General features: G+C 36.0%; 1 protein-coding gene across 1 annotated transcript in view; it reads left to right on the top strand.

Annotated features, from left to right (window-relative positions):
- Positions 1–14,658, top strand: part of SH3GL2 (SH3 domain containing GRB2 like 2, endophilin A1) — a 226,358-nt gene extending 211,700 nt beyond the window's left edge. The window contains exons 4-9 of the mRNA XM_051987069.1: positions 928–1,071; positions 2,115–2,248; positions 7,975–8,133; positions 10,248–10,351; positions 10,706–10,836; positions 13,129–14,658. Coding sequence (XP_051843029.1) covers positions 928–1,071; positions 2,115–2,248; positions 7,975–8,133; positions 10,248–10,351; positions 10,706–10,836; positions 13,129–13,328 — 872 coding nt within the window. The 3' untranslated portion in view covers positions 13,329–14,658. The remainder of the gene's footprint in view (positions 1–927; positions 1,072–2,114; positions 2,249–7,974; positions 8,134–10,247; positions 10,352–10,705; positions 10,837–13,128) is intronic.
- The last annotated feature ends 12,189 nt before the right edge of the window (positions 14,659–26,847 follow it).

The raw sequence follows: 26,847 nt of genomic DNA, 5'->3' as shown, positions 1-26,847 counted from the left end.
CTGGTGTTCACCTTCAAAAGACATTGTCATCTATCTCTGACTGTTCTTGTACAATTAGAGAAGGCTTCATCTTCCCCAAGGAAACATCAAACCTGGTGCTTCTAGACCCCTAAAAAATTAAGAGGCAGATGAGTCCCATAAAACAATTTATATTCCTTAATTGTCAGAATGGGGTGCAATTAGCCATACCTGAGTGCTAACCCATTTTCTCAGTATGATCTCTAACTATCTAGACTTCCCTATTTCTGCATGATAATACAGTCCCCCCTTCTCATTGGGGTCACTGCCTTTATTGAGGCGAGAGTCTGACTCACTTTGTTAGCAATTCTATGCATTATTGTAAAGAAACTGAGGTTTCTTGGAGTCTGTACTTCAGTTTATCTTCATTGTATTTACTTGTCACAGTTTAGGGAGGAAAAAATAAGTGCTTAATAATGGGGAAAAAAATTAAAAAGAAGGGATCTTGATACTTACAAGGGTCCTCAAACTACGGTGGTGGGCCAGATGCGGCAGCTGAGGACGATTATCCCCCTCACCCAGGGCTATGAAGTTTCTTTATTTAAAGGCCCATAAAACGAAGTTTTTATTTTTACTATAGTCCAGCCCTCCAACAGTCTGAGGGACAGGGATTTAAAAAGTTGGAGGACCCCTCCAAGGCTGCAAATCACTTACCTAATACAAATGTGGTCATTGACAGTCCAAATTAACTGCTGTTTACACGATATTGTACTCCTATGTTCCTTTTCTCAGCTCCTTATTGCCCCCGTGCCTTTCCTCTCATTTCTTTCTTCCCTTTCTCTTCTGTGTCCCCTCTTTTCTCTCTTCCCTTCTTACTTTCATATTTTAGTTTATATTTACATTCAGTCACCGATTGACAGCAGATTGGGTGGGTCTGCCACCTGCCATTTACTATCTTTCTCCCAACAGCTTCTAGAGCTAAACTTAGCATGATCAACACCATGTCCAAGATCCGGGGTCAGGAGAAAGGACCGGGCTACCCTCAGGCCGAGGCCCTGCTGGCAGAAGCCATGCTGAAGTTTGGGAGAGAGCTTGGGGATGAATGCAACTTCGGTAACTGTTGGTCTTTTGCTTCTGGATTATGTGGGGGACGGGCTAGACCCCTCCCCAAATTAACTAATCAGAGACATCCATCCTGCAGGGAGAGGCCCGGACACACGTGGGCGCCGTCCCAGCTCCCGCCATGTGCTCTCGGTTTAACAGGGCGGAAGCTTGTCAGGGGTTAAATCGCAAAAAAAAAAAAACCTAAGCCTTTTCATTGGATAGACTAAAAGGAAGTAACCGTCATTGACCAATGGTCGCCAGTGTTGTCTACTTCCTGTGGGTCACGTCACTTCCTGTAGCTGACCTTTAGAGACCTCTAAGCCCAAAGATAATGCGACTTCCTGTTACTTGAGGCCCAAGGCCTGATCTTCAGGCTCTAAAGACCTCTCGGAGTAGGTATCACATAATTTAACCTGACCTACTCTGTCTCATAAACTTGATGAGAAATCTCCACCCAGTCCCATTCAATGATCTTGCTTATATGGAGCTTTTAGTACACGTGGTATAAGAAAGTTGATTTTAAAAATCAATATCAGGAATATAAGCCTTGTTACTAGGAATTTATTTTCATTTGGATAAAATTGTTTTCAGAATGTTCGCCTTGTTTTTTATTTGTTTGTATTTGTAAGGTAGCTATACTACCAACGCTTTTTATTTTTGTTTTTATTTTTTGTTTATTTTTGTCTCTTTCCCTGAGCAGGATTTAACCATGAAAGTTAATATTAAAAAAAGTTTCAAACACATTAAGATTTCATCTTAAGAATTCAAAAGTTAATGTAATTTGAAAAAATGATAATTAAAAAAATCATTTTAGGGGAATAACATACCAGAAAATTCAGTTTCTTTAAATATGGGTTATAGGTCATTTCTCTTAGCTGATAATTTCTTAGAGTCTAAGGGATATTCTTTTCTCAAGTTTCCTTTTGAACAAGGGTTAAAGAACCTGAATTTTCACTGGAACAGGAGTTGAGGTTATGATAGTCCTAGGTACAGGGCTGTCTATATTTGAACTTTGCATTTTAAGGTAAAATAAAAATATTTTCCTGTTCTAGGCCCAGCCCTTGGTGATGTTGGGGAGGCCATGAGGGAACTGTCGGAGGTGAAAGATTCTTTGGACATGGAAGTGAAACAAAATTTCATCGATCCTCTCCAGAACCTCCATGATAAGGACCTGAGGGAAATACAGGTATCTGACCTGTATTTTTCCATTATACATGGAAAAATAAAGCACTTGAGCCATCACAATAACGATCATTATGATTTATGATAACTACAAAAATAATAACAATGACATTTATATAATAGTATAAAATGTACAAAGAAACCATATATACATGCATACACACATATATGGACATATAGATATATGTATGTATATAGAGACATGTGTATATAGATAAAAAGATAGATATGTATATAGATATAGGTAGATAGATAGCTTGGAAATCAGCAGGATTCCTCTTTGTGAATACAATCTGGCCTCAGATACTCATTGTGCTTGTCTCAGTATCTTCATCTGTAAAATGATCTGGAGAAGGAAATAGCAAATCACTACAGTATTTTTGTCAAGAAAATCCCGAATGGGATCACAGAGAGTTGAATATGACCAAACAACAAAATTACACGTATCATCCGAATCATTTTATACATGAGAAAACTGGAAAGAAAGTCAAGCATCTTGTTCCTGATCACATAGCTATTAAGTCTTAGAGATGATATTTGAAGCTAGGTTTTTCTTAACTTCAAGACTAGCCTCTATCCATTTTACCATTATTTTCATTTATAAATAGCAATAATAATAGGCACTTAAGTAAACCAGCACTTATTAAGTGACTGATATATACTGGGTATAGTGCTAAGCGCTGTAGATACTTAGAAAACCGAAAAAGATAGCCCCTAGTCTTTTTTTTTTTTTAATAACTTTTTATTGACAGAACCCATGCCAGCGTAATTTTTTACAGCATTATCCCTTGCATTCACTTCTGTTCCGATTTTTCCCCTTCCTCCCTCCACCCCCTCCCCCAGATGGCAAGCAGTCCATTACATGTTAAATAGGTTACAGTATATCCTAGATACAATATATGTGTGCAGAACCGAACAGTTCTCTTGTTGCACGGGAAGAATTGGATTCAGAAAGTAAAAATAACTCGGGAAGAAAAACAAAAATGCAAGCAGTTTATATTCATTTCCCAGTGTTCTTTCTTTGGGTGTAGCTGCTTCTGTCCATCCTTGATCAATTGAAACTGAGTTAGGGCTTCTCTTTGTCGAAGAGATCCACTTCCATCAGAATACATCCTCATACAGTATCATTGTTGAAGTGTGTAATGATCTCCTGGTTCTGCTCATTTCATTCAGCATGTAAGTCTCTCCAGTCCTCTCTGTATTCATCCTGCTGGTCATTTCTTACAAAACAATAATATTCCATAACGTGCATATACCACAATTTACTCAACCATTCTCCAGTTGATGGGCATCCATTCATTTTCCAGCTTCTAGCCACTACAAACAGGATAGCCCCTAGTCTTAAAGAGCTTAATTGGGGAGGGGTGTGGGGACTAGGAGACAATATGCAAACAACCGTGTACCACCAAAATATTACAGTAAAACATAAATTCAAGATAATCAACAGAGTGAAGGTCCTACCATTAAGGGAGCTTTTTGTAGATGGTAGGATTTCAGCTAAGATATGAAGGAAGCCTGGGAAGCTAAGAAGCAGAAATGAGGAGAAAATAAGCTCCTAGGTATGGAGAAGAGCAAGTGAAAATAGCCAATGTTGTGGAGTGTCCTGTTTGAAGAACAACAAAGAAGAGGAGTAAGGTATATTTTATGTTTTTTTCCGCCTTCTCATTCAGAAAACAAACCTTCATAACAAAGAATGAAAAAGAAAGAGAGGGAAAAACCTAGTTCAGCAAAATTAACCAACACATCAGTTACTTTAAGGTCAACCCTACATGTACTCATGACCCTTCACCTCTGCAGAGAAAGGAAGGAGATGCTTCTCACTTTTTTTTTTTTTTTTTTTTTTTTGTAGGGATAGACTTAGAAATCATCATTACTCTATGTTCAATTTCTGTTTTTGCTGTTGTTTTTGTTGTTCTTGTGGGGAACATTTTCTTTTCCAGAAGGATTATTATTCTTTTTCAGAGAAGTACAAATATATTAATTAACCTATAATTCTCTGTGTTGATTTCACCCTATGAAATGCCAGCTGTACCACTGATGACAATTTTGTAGTTTGCTTAAATGAGCAGTTATATTAACACTGAATGCTCGTGTGTTTTCACATTTTCATAACAGCTGTTGGGACTGAGGAAAAAAATACTCAAGTGTCATCTTTTGAAAGCCACACAGAACAATTAAGCTTTTCCTTTGATATCTATAGCTATATCTGTATTAGCCCTCCCTTGCAAAGGGACAAGGTGCATCATTTAGAAAGGCAATTTTCACTTCTCCTATTCAGGATCTTGTTTTCTATGAAAACAAAGTAGCTCTTGAAACCCTGCAGATCACGTGATAGGAACTCATTAAACTGAGTTAATGAATGAATCACAATTCCTAGACATGCCCTATCAAAAAGATACCAAAAAAACTCTTTAATATGCTAAAATGAGGGCCTATGTCTATAAACTTATTTGAAGAAGATGTGTTACAGAGTAGAGAGCCCAGAATATGAAATTAAAGAGTTTCAGTCCAACTGAAAAAAAAAAAAAAGTAAAGTAGGAAGGCATTTTAGAGATTATGAATCCAGACTTCTCATTTGAAAGATGAAAAACCTGGTGAACAGAGTAGGGAAGTATTTCACCTGAGGTCACATAAGTAGCAGGTAGCAGGACTAGAATTCAAATCTGCATCCTCTGATTGCAAATCAAATGCAAATACCACTGTATCATACTGCTCATCTTATTTCTCTCCTTTATGAATTGCAGTTTCTTGGCAATTAATTGCAATTAATGTATCTTAGCCTCTTATTCTTCTCAATACTTGGATTAGATTCTCATCAAAATTCCTTTTAACTCTAAAATTCAGAGATGCCATTATATTTCTGTGCCATAGCAGGAATGGCATTTTGCTTAGAATTTTACAGTTAACTCACAGAGAGAATTTGAGACATGAGAAAATCAAGTTTTTATGGCAAGCAAATATTCTTACTGAGAACATTTTGTTTGGGGTGGATTTCATACTCTCTTTTCCTTTTCATCGTCTCTCCATGTTCTTTTGCTTTTCTACCCCTTTCTGCTTTCTATTCATGAATGGGAACAAAAGGAAAATGAGAAGGGACACCACTACCTTTTACCAGCTCAGAAGGGAGCAGAAGGCTGTCATTAAACCAGTAGCACTAGTCTGCCTCTGACTCCTACTAGCTTTGTAATTTGTTCTGAGGTTAAAGAAAAAGAAAAGTGACTTATTTAATATTATACTTTATAAATAGAAAAGTCTGGATTTGAACCCAGGTCCTCTGATTCAACTTTCATTCATTCTTTCTGTACCACCACCCTCCTTCTATTTTGTGTTTAATGATGCTTACATTTGAGAGTAAACAAAAATGCAAATCTTCCATTGTAGTTTACTTTAATTTCAAACTGTCATCAGTAGATTTTCCCCAAATAACTTTAGAGCACACACTTCTTAATTAATTAAGCGTCTTGTTGGAGGTATGCTCTCTAGTGATACATATCACAGTCATTTCATAGCATATCTCCTTGAGTTGCTAAGACCCAAACTATTTCTATTTGGTGGCTGACCTTCTGGAGAAGATAATTTACTGGGAAATTACAAATCAAGTCGACTCTACTACCAGCATAAGAATGTTCTCCTCTGTGAATGATTTATGGATTCTTTTAGTCTTAGGCTAATTTCTTCTTGAATCATAACTTGTGTATGTCTAGGATCAAAGAAAAATAAAATTACTTTAGGCAAAGCAAGATTAGGAGCACAAATTTGTGGCAATAAATAGTTAAATAAAATTTTCACTCTGGCATCATGTAGAGTATGGGTAACCCTGAGTTCTCAAAAGGAAGGTCAATGGAGCAGAAGTTAGAGAAGATCCTGTCAAGATGAAAAAGTTCAAATTATTTTCCTGGTAACAGACTTTCATACTGCTTCAGTCTAGCTGAGAGCAAACGGTCTCATTGCTAGAGTATTACCTACGCAGTAATGAATTATTTGAGCAGAAGAAGTTTAAAGGAAGAGGCATTGTGTTACAGTGGGTAGAGAATGAGCTAAGAAGAGCTGAATTCAAATCCCACCTGTGTCATATTCTGGTTGGGTAGGTCATTTAATCTTAGTATGCTGAACAATTCTCTAAGATTATAAATTATAAGGAAAGTGCCCATGTAGACAAGTAATAAGACTTCTTAACTGGAAGCTTACTGATCACCTCACAACTCAGATTTAGAGGAAGGGGAAAGATTGTCCTAAGGCAAAATCTTTTGAAATATTAAGGTTTTCATTTCAAAGAGTTCATTCAATAGTCCATTTTTTTTTTCTTTTTGGTTTAACTCTTAGTTCTACCAGGAAGCTGACATTTTTCACTTGAACAAGAACTGGAAAAATGAGACTGAATTAGGGAATGGGGGGGGGGTTCTCACTTGTATTCTCTCATTCTTAAATCTCATTCCTTGATGCGGTTTTCATTTACTTAACCTTTGAAAATTATTGCTTCTCCAGTGATATCCTAATATTTAAGCTTCTGCCTTCTTCTGAAAATGAATGGAAGGCAGGGAATATGCATTTATTAAGTACCAACAGTATTTTAGACACTTTAAGTCTTTTACAAACATCTCATTTGAGCCACACAACAACATTGTGAGATAGATACTGTTATTATCCCAGTGAGGTAGAGGTGAAGTGACTTGCCCAGGTTCAAAATAGTCCAAGGTCAGATTTAAACTCAGGTATTCCTGACTCCAGGTCCAGTACTCACTTTACTATGTCATATAGCTGTTTAAAGCATGGACATAAAGCAAAGTGAACTGCAAAAATAGTTTTACCCTGTGTCTTTACTTAATTGTTTTTATTTATTTGAAAGTAAATACAAAATAGAAAAAAATAGAAAAAGAAAGACGAGAAAAATAAAACAAAACAAAATATTATCATAGGCCTAGCAGACCTATGTTCAGCAGAACAGCAGGAAGAATTCAAAATATGAACAATACATTTCCATTTCAAGAAAGCATATATAATAATAGAAGATATTATATATTCACAACTGTCCATTTTTTCTGTATGCTTTTGTGGCTTACTCTTTTGTTCTCTGCTATGGACTTTTTACTTTATTTTTTCCCCTTTCATTTTTTTTCACTTTTCATCCCTCTATTCATTCACCCCTTGCCTCCCTGAAGCAGGATACAGTTAAATATGATCCCTATATCTAACAATAATAATGAGAGTTCACATTTACATTGCTTATTCAGGTTTATATTTCATTAAGATTTTCTTTTAATGCCTCACTGTAGAATGTAGTTGACCTTGGGTTCTTATGGCGTGCTCACAGATTGATGTGAGACTTTTTCAGTTCTGCCATGTTGGAATGGGATTGAGTACAGGATTAATAAAGTATAAAACCAATTTATCTCTTGTCTAGGGACCCATCCAAATAAGTAAGTATATAGGGCCTCATCACCAGAGGATTGAATAGCAAGTGATGTGTTATGATTGTTTTTAAGTACTGAAACTCATTAACTAGAGCATTGGAGAGGTTATAGTTTGGATTAAAATCCAATATGTATTGGAAATCACAAATACAGTATTGCATATTTGAAATTTTCAAAGTGTTTTCCTCAAAACACTTTATCGAGGTAAGAAGTAATAGTGGCTAAAGATCTAGCTTTGGAATCAGAAGGATACAGTTCTTCCATTATCTATTCCTTTCAAAAGCTTTTCTTCAATCTCTTTTGCCCTTCAATTTTTCAGCATCATTTAAAGAAGTTGGAGGGTCGACGCCTGGACTTTGATTACAAGAAGAAAAGGCAAGGCAAGATTCCAGATGAGGAGCTTCGCCAAGCTCTAGAAAAATTTGATGAATCTAAAGAAATTGCTGAATCAAGCATGTTCAACCTCCTCGAAATGGATGTGAGCAGATTCCTAACTATTTTGTTTGGGCTTGAGTTTTGAATCTTGTTATTATATGCTTATTTAAACACATTTATACCTTAATTAATACTTTCAACATCCAAATTACCCTAGCTTGAACATGGACTTAGGTAGGTGGTTGCTGTCATTCAAAAGGATGTGGCTAGTTAAGCTGGAAAGGGATATATTTTAAAAGGTTAACAACTGCAAAGAAAAGCAAGGAGAAAACATTATGGTATTTTCACTGAAGTACATTCAAAGGACTGCCACTCATATTTATCTAACGTTAAAATGTACAAAATGGTTTTCCTGCAACAATTCCCATAAGATATTATTAGAGAAACTATATTCATGCTTAAATGAAGATATGCAACTCAAAAATATGTGACTTTTTAAGATCACGTAGGTAGCAAATATCAGAGCCAAGACTTGAGCTCAATTCTCCCCTTTCTCTCTTCTCTACAAGTAAAATACTCTTGCCATCACAGCATCACACACTGGTATATTAGTAGTCAAGAATAATAAACAATATGAAAGACAGCATCCAGGATATATACAATGAGAAAAGGAGGAATCATTTAGTAAATTAGTCATTTAGTCAAGAGCAAGGGAAAACTAGTGGACAGATACAAGATATGGAGGATAGCTTCTAACCTGTTGGTTAAATCTCTAGATATAATTTCTCAGAGAGCTTGGACAAAAATCACACAACTTGGAAAGGTATAAATGAGTTTCAAAGTGTACTGTTGGAGAAAGAGTGCACATTAGTGAGAGATCAATTATTTACCATTTAGTAAGTCTTCATAATATCACTACGCAATCAGTGGTATAAGAATTATTAAATAGTAAGAGTGAAATAGCCATCATTGGAAGCTATTTTAATTTTTCCACAATGCTATGGGATCTTTTGGTTTAATTTCAGAGATAAGAAACTGCAAAAAATTGTGTCATATAAGCACTTAAGGCATTACTATAAATACTCTTTTTAACTTTCCAGTGTCCCCACTTCTTAATTAGGTATCAGTAACTCCAGGTTTGGAGAGATGATAGCAGGGATAGATTTTTTAGTATAGTAGTGAATTAAACAACTGCCTTCAAAACTATGAATAAAATGTGTATGTCTGTATGTGTGCATAAAACATGTGTGATCACCAATTTTGATATTTTTTTCTAATTATAATTTTGGTTATATGGGATATGTATGGGGACAGAGACATATGGGAGAGAATTCTATAGCTGACATTTTGTCCTTTCCAAACATACAAAATGGACTGTGACTACTCTGAGGATTCAGCAGGCCTGAGATAACTTAGCCCATGAAATCCTTTTCAGCTTAGTTAACTTAAACTACCACAAGGGACCCAGAATTAAGAGTGGCAGCATCTCAGGAAAGGAGATTATTATTTACTTCTTAATACCATATCAGTTTGGTGTGGGCATATGAAAATTTTATTTTCTAACAGAAATCCAAAATATTTAACATAATTATGTACAAATATTTCTAGTAAGTCATACCTCAAGAAACTACATCATTGTTATTCTCACTGACATGCTGTATGTTCACAGATCAAAATGATATTCTTTGTTCAACTCATGCCTTTACCTTTCAAATGAGTAAAACTAACTTGAGTGGTGGCCCTAATTTTAAATTTTCATTACTACTCATAGAATCTGCATTTATTGCTATCTTAATCAGATATTAATAAAGTTGATTAACTTGTGACTATGTGACATCTTTAGCTTAAATACTATGAGTTAATTGTTTCATAGATTTAAGCACCTTCTCTTCCACCAGTGGCTTCTCTTGACCTTCCAGGGACTAACAACTTTACAAATCATTTTGTATTTACTTTGTATATATTTTGTGTTTATTTATCTGTGTGTGTGTGTGTGAGTGTATGCATATTTTATTTCCAAAAAAAGTCTTTTGAGGGAATAAAAGTCCTTTGAGATTATAGATTGTTTTATTTTGTTTTTAAACTGAATGTGCAGCACCTGGCATGGTGTCCATTGCATAGTACTAAATACTTTCTGGATGTTTGAAGAAGTGATCTGTAAAAAGTAACTTAAAAGCATTGCTCTAAGATTCACTTTTTTTTTCTGTTGATGTGCAGATTGAACAGGTGAGCCAGCTCTCTGCTCTGGTACAAGCCCAGCTGGAGTACCACAAGCAGGCTTCCCAGATTCTGCAGCAAGTTACTGTCAGGCTTGAAGAAAGGTACTACACCCTTTTGATCAAAATGTTAAGAATAAATTGCCCACCCTTTCTGATGGTAAACTTAAATTCTTCACTGAAATAACTTATAATGCTCTTTCAATCCTTTAACATTACCATGAATTAACTTTTTCAACTTTTCTATTAGAGAATCCCAGAACATTCACTAAGGAGTATTCCCTCCCCCATTTTGCTTATACTTCAAGAATAAATATAATATACATGCCTAATTCATCATAAGGATACTTAATACAGATTTTTGCTTCTGTTTCAATAATGTTGATGATATCACTTTTTTTTTTTTTACTCTGTCACTTTTACCTTTTTTATTGATTGGTTGATTGATCCCTTATACAGGATAAGAGAAGCTTCATCTCAGCCTAGAAGAGAATATCAACCTAAACCCCGCATGAGCCTAGAGTTTGCATCTGGAGACAATACTCAACATAATGGAGGCCTGTCCCATACAAGCACTCCTAAACCAACAGGTTAGGTGCAACGGGATATAGATTTTGTTAAAACACATGTGGAAATTTTTCTAGTAATATCTTTTGACATAATCCTGAAATTCTCTTGGTTTTCATTCAAGTCACAGTAATTTATTTTTCCTCTTCCTAATTTATTCTTTGTGTAGTTATAATTATTTGAAAAAGGATCCTTTTCTCTCTTCCTTTCTCTCACATATTTTTTTCTCTCCCTCCCTCCATTTTTTTCTCTTACCCTGCATCTTCTCTTTCTTGTTTCATCTTTTTTTTATCTACTTTACACTTTATATTTCTAGTTGTCCCATTTTCTTTTCCTCCCTTTTTCTATTATTCCCTTTGCCTCTCACTCTCTTTTCTTTCTCCTTCCTCCTTCCCCCTTTTCCATCTCTTCTCTTCGTTCTTCTTCTTTCTAGGTTTTCCCCTTTGTAAGTTTTTTATTCTTCACATTTTTTCTTTCTGTTCTCTTTCATCAGGACCTACATACATACTAATCTTGTAATCTACTCTCCCAGCACGCCTGGATTTTGAGCATCCTTTTTTTTTCCTTGGGTAGTAAATCACTTCCCTTGACATATTGTATCAGCACTGTGAGATTGAGTTTCAGTCTTTGATTCCATTTTCCCCTTCCTTTGTCACATGCTCCGACCCCCTGCTGCCTACCACATAGTCCAGCCCACCCTCAGGAACTTGTTGAGTCAGATTCCTTGAACAACACTAGCGTGGCTGTCTTGCATACTAATACAGTTTGAGTCATGACACCTGCCAGGTTTTCAACAGTTCATTGTGTTGTGGGACTGAGGTTGGTACAATAAAAATAAACTTTCCTTTCTGCTGGGGAAATGAATATATTCTCATTAATGCAGTCTTAAGTTTTTTTCTCTTTTCCCCCAGATGGTTTAAAAAAAAAAAAAAAAAAAAAAAAAAAACTATGGGCAACATGTTTGGCGAACAGCCTTCAGCCTTCATTTTCAGTGGTTTTGCATTTGGTTTTTAAAGCATGTGTTGGAATCTCACCACCTTTTCCTGAATCTCCAGTGTTTGTTGTCCTTCTGCAAAAGAAAAATAGACTAAAGATGTACTTAGGAGGCTAGAGTGAAGGAACAAGGAGGTATTAGAAAGCAACTGGAGCTCTGTGTACTGTGTGTATTCTGACTAACAAAGATGATGTGACAGAAAATCTTTTGGGTAGTCCCCAGGATCAGTCAGCGTAGAGGTAGTTTCTACATCTATACTTTTCGCTTTCCAGAAATAGAGCTGGGCTATTATTAATTGGGTAACTTCCAAATGTGCATGTAGTTCTAGCCTTAAGGGAACTGTGGGAGTGTGAGCTTATTTATTCCCCAGAGGAGAGAGTGAGATGGGAAAGGGAGAAATGAATTGTTGATTGCAAAAATTCATCTGGACCATTAGATCTTCTTCATCATGTCACACTATTTTAACTGTACAAAAAGCTTAAAAGGTTTTTATGTTAAAAAAAAATTCTCCCAGATCGATCATGCTGTATATCTATATTGATCATCACATTATCTAAGACTTCATGTCCCTTTCTTTAAAAAAAAAAAAGCCAGTAGAAAGCCAAACATTGCTAGTTGCTACATTAAACTCAGTAGTGACCACCCTTAATAATAATTAGAGCTGATATTTACATAATGTCTTACAGTTTATGGCTTATGTGCGCTCTCTCTCTCTCTCTTTCTCTCTCTTTCTCTTTCTCTCTCTCTCTCTCTCTTTCTTTCCACACACATGCACATATATGTGTATACACACACATCTTTGATCCTTATACATTTATAAAACATGTAGCACAGTTTGTGGCACATAATAGGTACTTAATAAATACTTATTTTTTTCCTCTCCCTAATATTTACCTGGTGAACAAGCTTGTTTGCGTATTACTTCCCACCTTCCTCTATTTTTCATAAGAAGAAATTTTACCACAGAAAGATGAAGCGATCAGCCCCAAATCATCCAGGATTTAAATCCATGTCTTCCAGCATCAGATTCAACATTCCTTTCATCATACCACAGTGTCTTTATTGCAAACAGAATTTGACCAACAACTCTTCAGATGCTTGAGTCCCAGGATTGGCTAAGTATTCCAACCTGGGAGAAGGCATGAAGATTGATAGGTCCTGTGGATGTGATCTAAATCATTTCCCCTTTGTGAGATAGGAAATAGAATAGGAGTTAATACAGCAAGTACAAAAATCTCTAATTTGATAAGAGTAGTAGATACCAGGTGTCACAATGCTAAATGTTTCTTTCTTTTGCTTTTCTCCATTTTCTGTCTTTTAGGTGTCCCAATGGATCAGCCTTGCTGCCGAGCTCTGTATGACTTTGAACCTGAAAATGAAGGCGAGCTGGGTTTTAAGGAGGGGGATGTCATTACCCTCACCAACCAGATTGATGAGAACTGGTATGAGGGGATGCTTCATGGTCAGTCAGGTTTCTTCCCTATCAATTATGTGGAGATTCTGGTTGCTCTGCCTCATTAGAATGTCTTGCTGGCTGGCTCACAACTCTTGGCCCAGGTAGTTCAGTTTGTTGCCACTGCTTTGGAAATGCTGCTTTAAGCACCTCCCAAGTACCAGCTGCAGTGGTCCACGTCACCCAGTCCCACTGAGCATTTTTGGTTCCCACTGGCTGCCCTGCTCTGGCCGTGGTGATGGACGATATCTTCCTGCACGTTGAATGGCACGCACCTCCTGCTTGCCAGACAAGGCCAGCCCATGGTCACAGCCAGTCGCGGTTTGCACACTTTAGGTAGACATGTCTCCCCGAGGCGTGACCGGGTGGCTCAATGCAGTCAGTCCATCCTGTCGAAGATAACGTCTATCACCTCGAGGTCATTTTCAAGCCTCTGCTCTCCATTCCGAGAGAGAAATGTTCTTGCCACTCTGTGTCCCCCTCCCCAGGATCCCCAGCTCACTAAGCTGTCTGATATTGCCTCACCAGCACATTGTCTTTTGATCTGAATGAATAGTCTTGAGATGTGGTCAGTGAACAAGGTACAATGGAAATTCAAAGGCTTCTCTGAAAACCAACTGTCCTTTGTAGCCCTTTATACCCTCGCTGACATACCACCGGTTTTCCTCTCTTCTATCAGAGAAAAGCCCCATTTGATTTCCAGGGAAGAGAGGTCCAGAGACTAGGGGAAGAAACATTCTGTGAGGAAACAAAAAGGGGCTTAGGCTGCCAGATCCAGTGTGCTTGCTCTGCAGAAATAGTGCATGAGACCATGTTTCTCCAGGATAGCTGGGCACAGAGCTGGCGCAGAAGGGAAGAGGAAGGAGGGCAGGGAGGGGAAATGCAGTTTTACTCATGTGTTCCCTGAGATGCTTTGGCACAGAGACAAATAAAGCACCAGGAAATATCTATCTCCTACTCACAGACCAAGAAATCAGCCTCCTCCGTTTTTCTCTTTCCACTGTCCCCTCGTATTCTTTGAACACCATTTGTGCATATTCTGCCCTCAATGAGGACTAAATAACGATTTGTGTGTGTGTGTGCTGAGCAGTTCAAGGTGTGTGGCTCCAGTCAGCTCTCACTCCCCCCCTCCTGGCCTCATTGTGTGTGTACAGTGCTGTGCGTAGCTCTATCAGCAGTCTTTTTGTAATGGTTGTAAGAGTCCCCTTAGTTGAGCCCCTCAGAGTTCTATTTATCTAAACTGTACAGCCCCTTTCAGAGATTTAATGTGCCGCTTCGGATGTGCCATGTCCATCCTGAACCATGTGAAATGAAAGACCAGCTCCTCTTGCTTCATGTATAAACTATCAAAGAAAGCTTTGCTGTCTCCAATAAACACTGCAGACAGACAAATCACAAGGCTGGGTGTTTTCTTTCTGTTTTGCTGTGTGGGTTGTGGGATACCTGAGGTGGGCTTGGGGAAGGAAGGGGAGTACCTACTGTGTACTGGTCCTCACAACATCTGTAGATGGACAGGAAGATGGTGTCATTGTCCCCATCCTGCCCTCCCACTAAGTGATTTTGCAAAAGATACACAGCTAGGAGGTATCTGAGACCAGATTAGAACTTGGGTCTTTGATTTTTCTCTCTCAACATGATTCATAGAAAAATGTGTTTTAAAAATAAAGAAAGAAAAAAAAATAACTTGGATTTCCTTGATTCAGGACCCAATAGTCTATCCATTGCATTCAATAGTTGCCCCAATATCTCAGGTGAGGATGGTTTGGGTCATCTTGCTTATAATGTCACAATTACTGCACAATTGAACTCTCCTCACACATGAATGATAAATTTTAAAAATCAAGAATTTAAATGCAACACTCTGGGAATGTCATGTTCTGGGAAGCACTGGTGATAAGACTGAATTGTGATATGTCCTGTATCTATATATATGTAATACACATATATCCATATATTTATATACTTCTATACATACACATATACACTTATATGTATGTGTGTGGGTGTCTGTGTTTTTTCTGTGACATGGACAGAGCTGTATGTATGTGACTTACAAATACATAAACGTATCCCCTACTCACCTAGGCCTTCAAGCTAATTCCTGTGTCTCCAACTGCCTGCTGGACTCCATCTGGATGGCCAGTTTGTACTCAACATATCTAAAAATGAACTCAGAGTTTATTCCCTTAAAACTTCCTCTCTTCTCATTTATTTGCTATATTTATATGTATATAACTGTTTCTCCAAGTTCAACATATCATGGATAATTTTTGATTAGTGCAAGTAATGAATGCTGTGAAAGTAGTCAGATACAGTGATCCCTTCTACATTGAGGTTAGGGATGTGGTACCCTTGTAATCTAGAAAATCTGCATAAATTCTACTTCTCCATTCCTAACAGAGAAGTTTGAATTATTATGGAATTAAAAGCTAAAATAAAATTCAGGTATTTTATGCATTTCAGAGTTACTAAATTTGTGTGTGTGTTGTATGTTGGCCTTTGCATGTCATCTACAGCTTCTGCAAAACTTTCCCTAAATTCCCATTTAATTTATCATGCCAATCCACAATATGTGGAAACTGATGGGGAAAGTTGCTGTGTGAAAGGGATAACTGCATATTCAAGCTTGTATTACTGAAAATCATAATTAGGTAAGATATGGCAGTTGGTTATAGCCCCATGGAAATATGCAGTGACAATTACAATAACGTAACCATTTCAAAGGATTCTACATTCACATGAATTAAATTTCTTAGACTTTTCGGACTCTCACTCAGACTATGAGTCCAATCAAGTGTCAACATCTGTCCGTAATATTATTTTACAGCCTCATATTCCTAATGTTTGCCCAACCACTGTTTTTCCCTTTCCTTAGGGTCATTAAAAAAAGACTCTCAACTGGTCCCACAGCCTCAGGATTCCTCTCTCTCTCCCTTCCTTTCTCCTTCCCTCCTTCCCTTTCTCCCTCCCTCCTTCCCTTTCTCTCTCCCTGCCCGCCCCCCACCCCCCCATCCTTCCTTTTGGCCTTTACTCAGTGTCAAAACAATCTTAAGACACAGATCTGAATATGTGATTGCTTCCCTGCTGGAAAAAACTTCCAGTGGCTTTCTAGGGAATTCCTAAGAAATTCCCTAGAAACACATCTCTTGGACTGGTATTTATGATCCTTGCCTACATGAATTTCTCTTTTTACTTGTTATTTCACATTTCTCTAGTTTACATGCTTTGTGTTAGAGTCAAATTGAATCAAACTGCTGTTCTCCATTCTGGACATGCAGCCATCTGCCATCATTTCCTGCCTAGGATGTGTTCCTTATTCTAGAACTTCTGAAATTATTTCTTCTGTGCCAAGTTATCTCAGATGCAATCTCCTTCATGACTCCTTCTCTGACAATTACACTTGGAAGTATTTTCTTTCTCTCTCTTCAAATTTGAATTTATTTCCACAAAAATCATATTCCACACCCCTTTTCCAAACCATATACTATCAGCTCTTTGAGTGTAGGGATCATTTTATTTTCAGTTTTATATGCCCAGCCACCCATAAGAATGTCCATAAAACATAGATGGAACTTAAAATGTTTGTTGAATTTGTACTTTTACAAAAATTGTTTGATTTTTCAATTACAGCTAGCTAACACACTCTTAGTTGGAGGCAGGATCACTTCCTCAAGAACTTTGAAGACTTTGTTTTAGTTTTAATTCAGTTTTATTAGATTTTATTTTCAATTCCAAATTCTCTTCCTCTTTTCTTTTCCCTCTCCCAGTCTTTGAGAAAGCAAGAAAAATAGGAATCATTATAAAGATGTATAGACATGGAAAAACAAATGTCCATATTAGTCATCATCTAAGAAAAAAAAGCAAAAAGTAGAAGAAAATAAGTTCCAATCTGCACAATGAATCATCAGTTTTCCCTCTTTATGTGGAAAGCCAAGTTTCATCACGAGTCCTTTGGAATTGTGGTTGGTCTTTGAATCAAAGAAATTATATTTTTCTATCCCTTTTATTGAAGAAATTGTTCTGATCACTTTCCATTAGTTCATATAAGTCTTCCCAAAATTTTCTGAAACCATTTTTTTCATCATTTCTTATAGCACAACAGTGCTATACCATATTCATATGTGATAATTTGTTTAGCCATTTACCAATTGATGGTAATTTCTAATCTAATCTAATCAATTTCTAATTCTTTACTACCACAAAAAAGAGCTACAATAAATATTTATGTATTTATGAATCCTTTAACAAGAACCTAATTAGCACAGTGGATGGAGTGAGATGGAGTGTTGGACCTGCAGACAGGTCTTGACTCCAAATCCAACCTCAGACACTTACTAGCTGTATGACCCTGGGCAAGTCACTTAATACTGTTTTCCTCAATTTCCTTATCTGCAAAATGAGATAAGAGATGGAAATGACAAACTATTCCACAATCTTATCTGAGAAAACCCCCCTCAAAAGAGTCAGACATGATTGAAAACTAAACAGCAAAAAACAGACTATGTCCTTTTAATTTCTTTGGAGTATAGACCTAGACATGGTATCTTTGGTTCAAAGAGTATGTGTTTTTCGAGCATAGTTCCCAAATATATTTGCAGAATGCTACATTGGTATACCTATATAGTATAGTGCATTAGTATACCCAAATCTTGTCCAATAAGAGCAGGAACATGAAAATGAACATAAGTATGTGATGCCTCTTATGAGAATAATAATTGAGGTTTGTGACAAATGAATGCTAAAATTAACAGCAAGGTTTTAAAAATGAATGCTTGGGGGAAGACCAAGAAGAGATAAGATCAATAATGATGGATGACACTGAGAAGGAGGAACTATTAAGCAGTTATTTTGTCTGGTTTTTTTTTTTTCCTACCAAGAAGAATGATGATCAGAATGAAAAATATAGAATAAAAACAGGTGACAGGGAGTTGAAACCCAAGATAAATGGAAAGGTAGTTGTTTACTCAGCCACATTCTGTAATTCCAAATCACCTAATATAGATGAACTACATCCCAGGGTTCTGAAAAATGTGGAGGATGTAATTGCATAACCTCTTTCAATGATTCAAATATTTTCAATATATCATGGAAAACGGGAGAGATTGAACAAGAATTAGAAATAAGCAAATGTTTGTATTTTTAGAAACACAGAGATTTGATTCCATAAATAATATGCCAGTCAGTTTGTTTGATTCCTGGAAAAATTATTATTAAAGGATAATTTGAACTACAAAGTCCAAGATAAATGTGAGCTGCTTATTAATGATGATGATAAATAATATGAATTCACAGCACATTACAAAAAAGATAATCTGAGAACCTAGAAAAAATATTATTTTTTATTAAATTTATTTATATTATTAAGAGCAATGTTCATAAAGAACAAGTCAGAGTATTAAAAAATATTCTTTTTTCTTTTTTTTGTCAGATTTAGGAGATAGGTAAGAGAATTGTGGGAGGGATAAATAACTTGTTTGAAAATAAGATGAGGACTCATAAGGCCTTTAAGTTAGAAAATGAGCTAGATTTAATGAATTAAATTTATTATGATAAACTTAAAAGCCTATAATTGGATTTTTTAAAAATCAACTTAGAATATTATAAGAGAAAAGTATAACTTTTATAACCATTCCTATGAAAAGGTGAATTTTAGTGGACTGGAAGATCAAGATGAATCAACATGGCAGCCAAAAAACTAATTTGATCTTAGGCTGCACTAATGTAAGCCTAATGGCCAGAAATAGGCAGGTGATTATTCTACCACATCTTGCCTTTTTCAGAATATACCCAGAAAATTTTATTCCATTCTAGAAACACTTTTTAGAAAGGAGTTTGATAAACTGTTAACTAACAGAGGAAGAAGAAAGATCGCTGGAGGATACTTGAAAGTAGGTCATACAAAAACTGACTGAAAGAGCTGAATATGTTTAGATGGGGGAAAAGATTTAAGAAGCATAGAAGAATTATATTCAAGTATTTGAAGGACTATTTGGACTATCTTGTACCAGAAAATTTTGAGCCCCTGTCTGAAGATTATTCTCCCACAAAGGAAAAAAAAAATAGACAAAATCATTGTTAATAATTCCTTCCTCGGACTGTCATCAATTCCTAATAGCTAGCGCTGTCCCAAGAAGGACTAATTTAAGGACAGGGAGAAGCCTCTAAATCTAAGGTTTTTGGTGCTAAGCTATTTTCCTTTTTTTGTTGTTGTTTAAATATAAATAATATAGGTTACTGAGCCCTGGGTTGCCCTCTAGTGGCAAAAATTTGTCTATTTTTAAAAATTAGTCTAAACAAACAGTTCTGTTTAAAATAGTTCATGATATAGTAAATACAGCATCTGTAGTATAAAACTGAGACTCCTTACAATGAACAATGCAATGTTTTTGTATGTCATAGAGAAGCTTTTTTCCTTGCCTAAGTGAAGGTACTATTCTGATTTATCCACGATGGCTATTGCAGGGTAATGCAAATGACAGGCAATTTATAATGCCAGCCATGTTTACAGTATTCCTGGTAGCCTTTCAGTGTTCCCAGGCAGCAGTTAGGAGCAGAGCTTTACCCAAGGACTTACTGGCTCCCCAAAAATGCAATTCCATATAATGATGATGCTTTCTAGCACTCCCAAATCAGACTATGCCAAATGATTATGCGGTATACAACATGGATCTTATTTACCCTTGGAGTGCTTGTAATCTGAGGGGATCTTGGGTGGGATGCCATGCATCCAAATAACTAGGTTCAAAGGTATAAATAGTAAGTAAAGTTTAAAGGAAAGGTCCAGACAAAATACTGTGAGGAAAAATCATTTTTGAGAGATCGGTAGTAGGACTGGGGATAGGGTCAAAGGAGACTCTGAAGGAACAAATAGTATAAAACAAAGATTGTGAGCCAAAAGTCATGGGACATGATTGGAATAAAGGGCCAGAGAGGACGGGCAAGGAACAAAAGAAGGCTGATGGTTCAATTTCATTAAAATTAGAATGGGAAGGAGAATACTGTGAGCGATGTAGGGAAAGTGAGTTGGATCCAGGTTGAAAAAGTCATGAATATCCTCAAGTGTTTGAGAAAGACTCTTTTGTCCAAGCAAAAGTGTCTTTGAAGGCAATACATCTAGAACTCTTCCAAGGATATCACAAAACTTTGGTTTTGGGGGAAATAGTCTATTCTTAATAGAAATTGGGTCTATATTATTTCCAAAGGCTAAATCTTATACCAATTCTCTGTATTTCTAAATCGTCATAAGTCACAACAGAATAAAAATAGGGGCAGAGTCAGAAGTGTTATTGTCATGTGTGAATGCTATAGTCCATCTGAACAGAAGCAGGGATTAGATAAAGAACTCAGCAAAATGACCACATACCTGACAATGAAGTATGTTCTAGTTGTAATGGGGAAATTCTTGACTTGTCTTTGTAATATTTTTATTCTTCTCAAATGGAACAAAAACTGATGAGGGAATTGCTGTTCTGGATTTGATTTTAACAAGAGATTAACTGTTCGGAAGAAATTATAAATGTCTTGGAGATGAGTAATCTCCAAAATAGAGTTTGAGATAAAGAAAGAGTAAATCTGTGGAGAGTCAGGAATAATATACCTTAGAAGAATAAGTTTCAAAAGGTAAAGAGAAAGGATGAGAGGTTTTCATCTTTCTTTAGTGCTCATTGCAAGTACCAACTTCTCCATGAAGCTTTCAGTGATCTCACTAGTATTTAAAGTTCTTTCTTCACATTGTTTTGCATTTCTCTGGCTGTGTATAGATGGTCTAATCAAAGTAGAATGTATGTTTCTTGAAAGCAAGGACTGTTGTGTTGCTTTGTCTTTTTATCACTAGTGCTTTGCATAATAACTTGTACATAGGAGGCATTTGATCAACTTGGTAAACTGGGAGATGTAACTGCAGGATTTTTGTCAGTGATCTTTGAAGGTAATTAAAAATGGGAGAGAATCCATGGAAATGGATGAGAATAAATGCCCTTTTTTTAAACAAAAAAAGGATAAATGCTACAGCTTCTAGGTTAATAAATTTGACTTCTCTTACTGAATCTACTGAATGTTTAGCAGAACTCTAGAACATGTCATTAAGGAGGAAAAGCATCATGGCATAATGCATGAATATCCAGTTTTAAAATCAGAAAAACCTGGGTTCAATAGAAGGCTTCTAACACATATTATCTGTATGATGCTAGACAGTTTAATTCTCTAAATTTTCTAGGTATCTTTCTCAGATGACCCGTTTTAGAGAAGGAGCTGGCCTGCATTGGCAAAGGGAGTTTTCTCACCACCAAGTTTCTCAAATCAAATGAAAGCCTAGGCTAATTCCCTTTCATATACCATTAAGGTGATAGTTTGGAAAAAGAAGTTGTAAACTTCTGATACTACAGAATAGAAATCATTAAAAGCCAATAAATGGCTTCATCAGGAAGAGGTCATGACTTCTGGGAACTAAGATGGCAGAGTAAGGAGCAAATTGCCATAACTCTCTTTTATTCACCCCCAGAAAGCCATAAAATAGCACACCAAAACAAATTCTGGAACTGCAGAACCAGCAAAAAAAGATGGGGTGAAACAATTCAAGGCTAAGAAACTTGGAAAATCTTCAAGAAAGGTCTGTCTCACTTGGTTTGAGGGAATGGGCAGTTCAGGACAGGGAGTATCCCAGCAAGCCAGTAGCAAGTCTCATCTCAGAAAACCAGCGGTGGATCCTGAGCCCTAGTACAGTGGAACATGCAAATACCAATACCAGGACCTTCACATACCCCAGCATAGTCCTGGGCAGAGGCAACCTCCAGGTAGAGCAATAGGCACGAATAGCCATTGTGTGCTACACTGAAGCATTCAGTGTAGCATTGGACAAAGATGTAAATTCCAACCTCAAGGTGTCTAAGCAAACAGGTAGCTGGACCCTGGTATTGCTTCAAAATAACCTAGGCAGGGAGTCTCCAGTGTTCAGGCTACCACATACTTCAATGTAACCTTAGGGAAATGCAGAAACACCCCCCACACCAGACACAACCACTAGGATCCTGGCTCAGCACTAGGTAAGCTTCTAGATCTCTAGGGCATTGAGTGATTCTAGCCACCCCGAATAAACCCCTTCAGGGCAGTACCAGGTATAAGAGTCCTCTGTGAGTCTCAGGGCAACATCAGTGTAGTACCAGTTAAACATCTAGTACCTGCAGCCCCTGAGACAGTCTCCCTTTCATCCTAGCAACAGGGCTCAATTTTTTTTTAAAGGGGAAAAGATCAAAAATAATGAGCAAAAAAACAACTATAAAAAATCATTAAGTTGAGAGGAAAGAACAAGACACAAATTCAGAAGAGGATGATAATTTCAAAACCACTATAAGCAAAATCCCAAGAAAAACAATGGGAAGTGGTATCAATCAGAAAGAACTCATGGAAGAGCTCAAATGAGAACTTAAAAATCATGTAAGAGAAGAAAAATTTGGAAAACAAATGAAAGTCATGAAAAAAATTATGAAAAATAGAGTCAACATTTTGAAAGAAGAAAACAATTGCTTAAAAAGCAGATTTGGTCAAATGGAGAGGAGGTACAAAAATTCACTGAAAAAACACTTTACAAAACACAATTGGCCAATAGTATGAAAAAGAGGACAAAAGAGTGCAATTGGTTAAGAAAGTATAAAAATCAGTGAAGGAAAACAACTCTTTAAAAGTTAGAACTGGGCAAGTGGAAATCAATGACTCTATGAGACATCAAGAGTCAATTAAATAAATTCAAAAGAATGGAAAAAATAGGTTAAAATGTAAAAATAATTCATGGGGAAAACAACTGACTTGGAAAATAGATCCAGGAGAGACAATATCAGAATCATTGAACTACTTGAAAGCCATAATCAAAAGGTGTATTTGGACAGCATCTTTCAAGAAATTATCAAGGAAAACTGCCTTCATGTTTTAGAATCAAAGAGCCAAATAGGCATTGAAAGAATCTACCAATCAAAACAGGAAAGAGATCCCAAAATAAAAACCCCAAGGAACCTTATAGCCAAGTTTCAGAACTATCAGGTCAAGGAAAAATATTATAAGTGGCTAGAAAGAATTCAAATATCATAGAGTCACAATCAGGATTACAAAGGCCATAGCAACTGCAACTTTAAAAGATCAGTTGACATGAAGCATAGTATTCTGGAAGGCAAAGCAGGTAGCTCTAAAACTATTCACTTACCCAGTGAAATTAATCAAATACACCAAGGGAAAAAGTGGACATTAAATGAAATAGCAGGATTTCAACCAGAATTAAACCAACAGTTGGATCTCTTATATCAAAACCTAAGAAAAGTCGAAAAAGGGAAAAAGAGAAAAGAAAACAAGAGTTTCAATAGAGCTAAACTCTTTGCATCCCCACATGGGAAGATGGTACTTGTAATTCTTAAAAATCATGTCACCAATACTATAAATAATAGGAATATGCATAGATAAAAGTTATGGATACAAGGTGAATTTGAGGGAATGATATGAAAATAAGGGATGATAAAGAGGAAAATAGTGGGTGCAGAAGGAAGGGAGATGCAGAGTGGAGTTAATTACTTCACATAAAGACACATGAGAGACCTAATAACATGAAGAGAAAGAAGGGAAGATGAGGAGTATTATTTGAACTTTACTCTCATCAGTACTGGATTAAAGAGGAAATAATATACACAATCAGTTGAATATAGAAATTGATCTTACCCAAGAGGGAAGTAGGAGGCATGGGGATTAAGTAAAAAGGGGGAGGAGGGTATGGTGGAGACTGACAGAAGGGAGGTCATATCAGGAGAGGTGGTAGACAGAAGTAAAATACTGGTGAAATAGGACAAAGAATATGATGGAGGGAAATACACAGGGAATAATCATAACTATGAATGTGGATGGAATGAACTATCCCCTTAAAAAATGTAGATAGCAGAGGGGAACAAAAATCAGCATCCTTTAATATATTTACAAAAAACACACTTTGGTTTGAAGCCCAGTTATACTTGAAACACTCTTGATGCACAGACATGCACACGCACACATACACAGAGGGCTGGAGCAGAACCTATTATGGTTCACCTGAAGTTTTAAAAAAAAAGTAGAGCTAGTAATCCAGATCTCAAAGTAAAAGCAAAAAAAAAATCTAATTAAAAGAGATAAGAAAGGAAACTATATTAAACATAGGTGCATCAAATGATATAATATCCAAAGTCTTAAAAGAAAAGTTAAGTGAATTATAGGAAGAAATAGGTAGCAAAACTATACTGGGGGAGGGGGACCTCTATTGTTTCCATTCACAAAAAAATGTATGAATCTTCTGACAAAGAAACTAGGGATATAAATGGAATATTAGAAAAGTTTGAGATGACAGACTTTTAGAGACAAATGAATGGGATTTTCTCTGTAGCACATGGCACCTACACAAAAATTGATCATGTAATAAAAAGCATAAAAACCTCCAAGTCAAATGTAAGAAAGAAAAAAATGTATTCTTTTTGGATCATGATGCAGTAAAATTGCATTCAACAAAGTGCAGTAGAATAATAGGTTAAAATTAATTAGAAACTAAATAATTTAAAGAATAAGTGAGTCAAAGAACAAATAGTAGAAGCAATCAAGAAGTCATTAAATAGAATGGCAACAATGAAACAATGTACCAAAATTTATGGGATACAGCCAAATAAATATTTAGGGGAAATTTTATTTCTCTAAATTCTTGCATCAATAAAATGGGAAAAGAATAGATCAATGAATCCAACTAGAAAAAGTAGGGAGAAAAAAATGAAAAATCTCTAGTTGAGCATTGAATTGGAAATCCTGAAAATCAAAGGTGAAGTTAATATGCTTGAAAACAAAAACCAAAGCAAACCAAGTAAAACTGCACAAACAACAAATTTAAAAACCTTTTGAGCTGAAAAATCTAGAAGCTGGTTTTATGTAAAACAAAACAAAACAAAACAATAAAATATATAAGCCATCGGTTAATTTGATTGAAAAAAGAAAGAAGAAAACCAGACATCCAGTATCAAAACTGAAAAGGGTAAAAGAAGAAATTAAAACAATCATTAGAAGATATTTTACTCAGTTATGTGCCAAAGAATCTGAATAGTTGAGCAAAATTGATGAATATTTTCTGGATTAATAGATCAGGAAATAGAATACTTAAATAACCCCATCTTAGAAAAAATAATTGAACAAGTCATTAATGAACTCCCTAGGAAAAAAATCCCTAGAGCCAGATGGATTCATGAGCAGATTCTAACAAACATTTAAAGAACATTTAGTTCCCATACTACATAAACCATTTGGGAAAATAGTCAGAGAAAGATTCCTACACAGCTTCTTTAATGAAATCTAAACCATAAAGAATTAAAAGAGAGAAAGAAAATTATAGACTAACGTCCCTAATGAAAATCGATACAAAAACTTTGAACAAAATATTAGTAAGGTGATTATGGCAATTTTTCACAAAGATTATATACTATGATCAGATGGGGTTTATACCAGGAGTATAGGGCAGTTTCAATGTCAAGAAAACTCTCAGCATAATTGACAATATCCATAACAAAACTTACAGAAATCATATGATAATCTTAGTAGTTGTAGAAAAAACTTTTGACAAAATACCACATCCATTTCTATTTAAAACACTCAAATATAGGATAAACTTTTTTGTGGCAACAAAGTAAAGGGAGGGGATACTTCTTGGAATTGATGGTTTTAAGTCTTAGATAAGCATATTTAGAATGGTGTGTGTGTGTGTGTGTGTGTGTGTGTGTGTGTGTGTGTGTGTGTGTAGTAACTAGTGACTGAAACCAAGAATGAAAGACTGCTAACAGAGCCCTCTGCTGATATAAATGAAAATAATCTGGAGACTGTCTAAGCAGTCTTAAGACATTTGTCACCCTGCAAGAGTATATTTTAAGTATGTTATAGTAGAAAGTAAAACTTCTTTCACCTCATTGATTTATTCATTAGGATAATTGCATAATCTGTTTCATTAAGATGAAATGTAATGCTCAGGAATAGCAACTTTGTGCAATGATCAACTTTGTTAGACTTAGCTTTTCTTAGAAATATAACAATCCAAGACAATTTCAAAAGATTCATGATGGAAAATGTCTTCTGTATCCAGAGAAAAAAGTATGGAGTCTGAATGCTGGTACAAGTGTACTATTTTCATTTTTTTCCTCATGTTTTTATCTTTTATTCTGATTCTTCTTTCATGACATAACTAATGTAGAACTATATTTAATGTGGGAATGCAGGTAAATAAAAAAAATAATCTTTTCATTCTTTACTTGGATTTCTTTCCTTCCTTCCTTCCTTCCTCCCTCCCTCATTCTGCCTTCCCTCTCTCCCTTCCTTTCTTCCTTCCTTCCTCTCTTCTTCTTCTTTTTTTTTTCTAATTATTGCTCTACTAACATGACTTCCTGGAAAGAGTTCTGGATTTGAAGTCAAGAACTCAAGGTTCAAAAACCTAGGTCTTATGGTCATTTATCAAGACAAGCCACCAAATATTTTTTAAGTCCCTAATATGTTCCTGGCACTATATTAAGTATTAAGGTAACAAAGATAAGCCAAAAACTCAATCCTTGGCTTCAA

This window comes from Antechinus flavipes, chromosome 1 (assembly GCF_016432865.1).
Source record: "Antechinus flavipes isolate AdamAnt ecotype Samford, QLD, Australia chromosome 1, AdamAnt_v2, whole genome shotgun sequence".
In the NCBI taxonomy this organism is placed as follows: Eukaryota; Metazoa; Chordata; class Mammalia; order Dasyuromorphia; family Dasyuridae; genus Antechinus; species Antechinus flavipes.
Note: the sequence above shows the minus strand (reverse complement) of the source record. Positions and strands in the feature narration are given on the sequence as shown.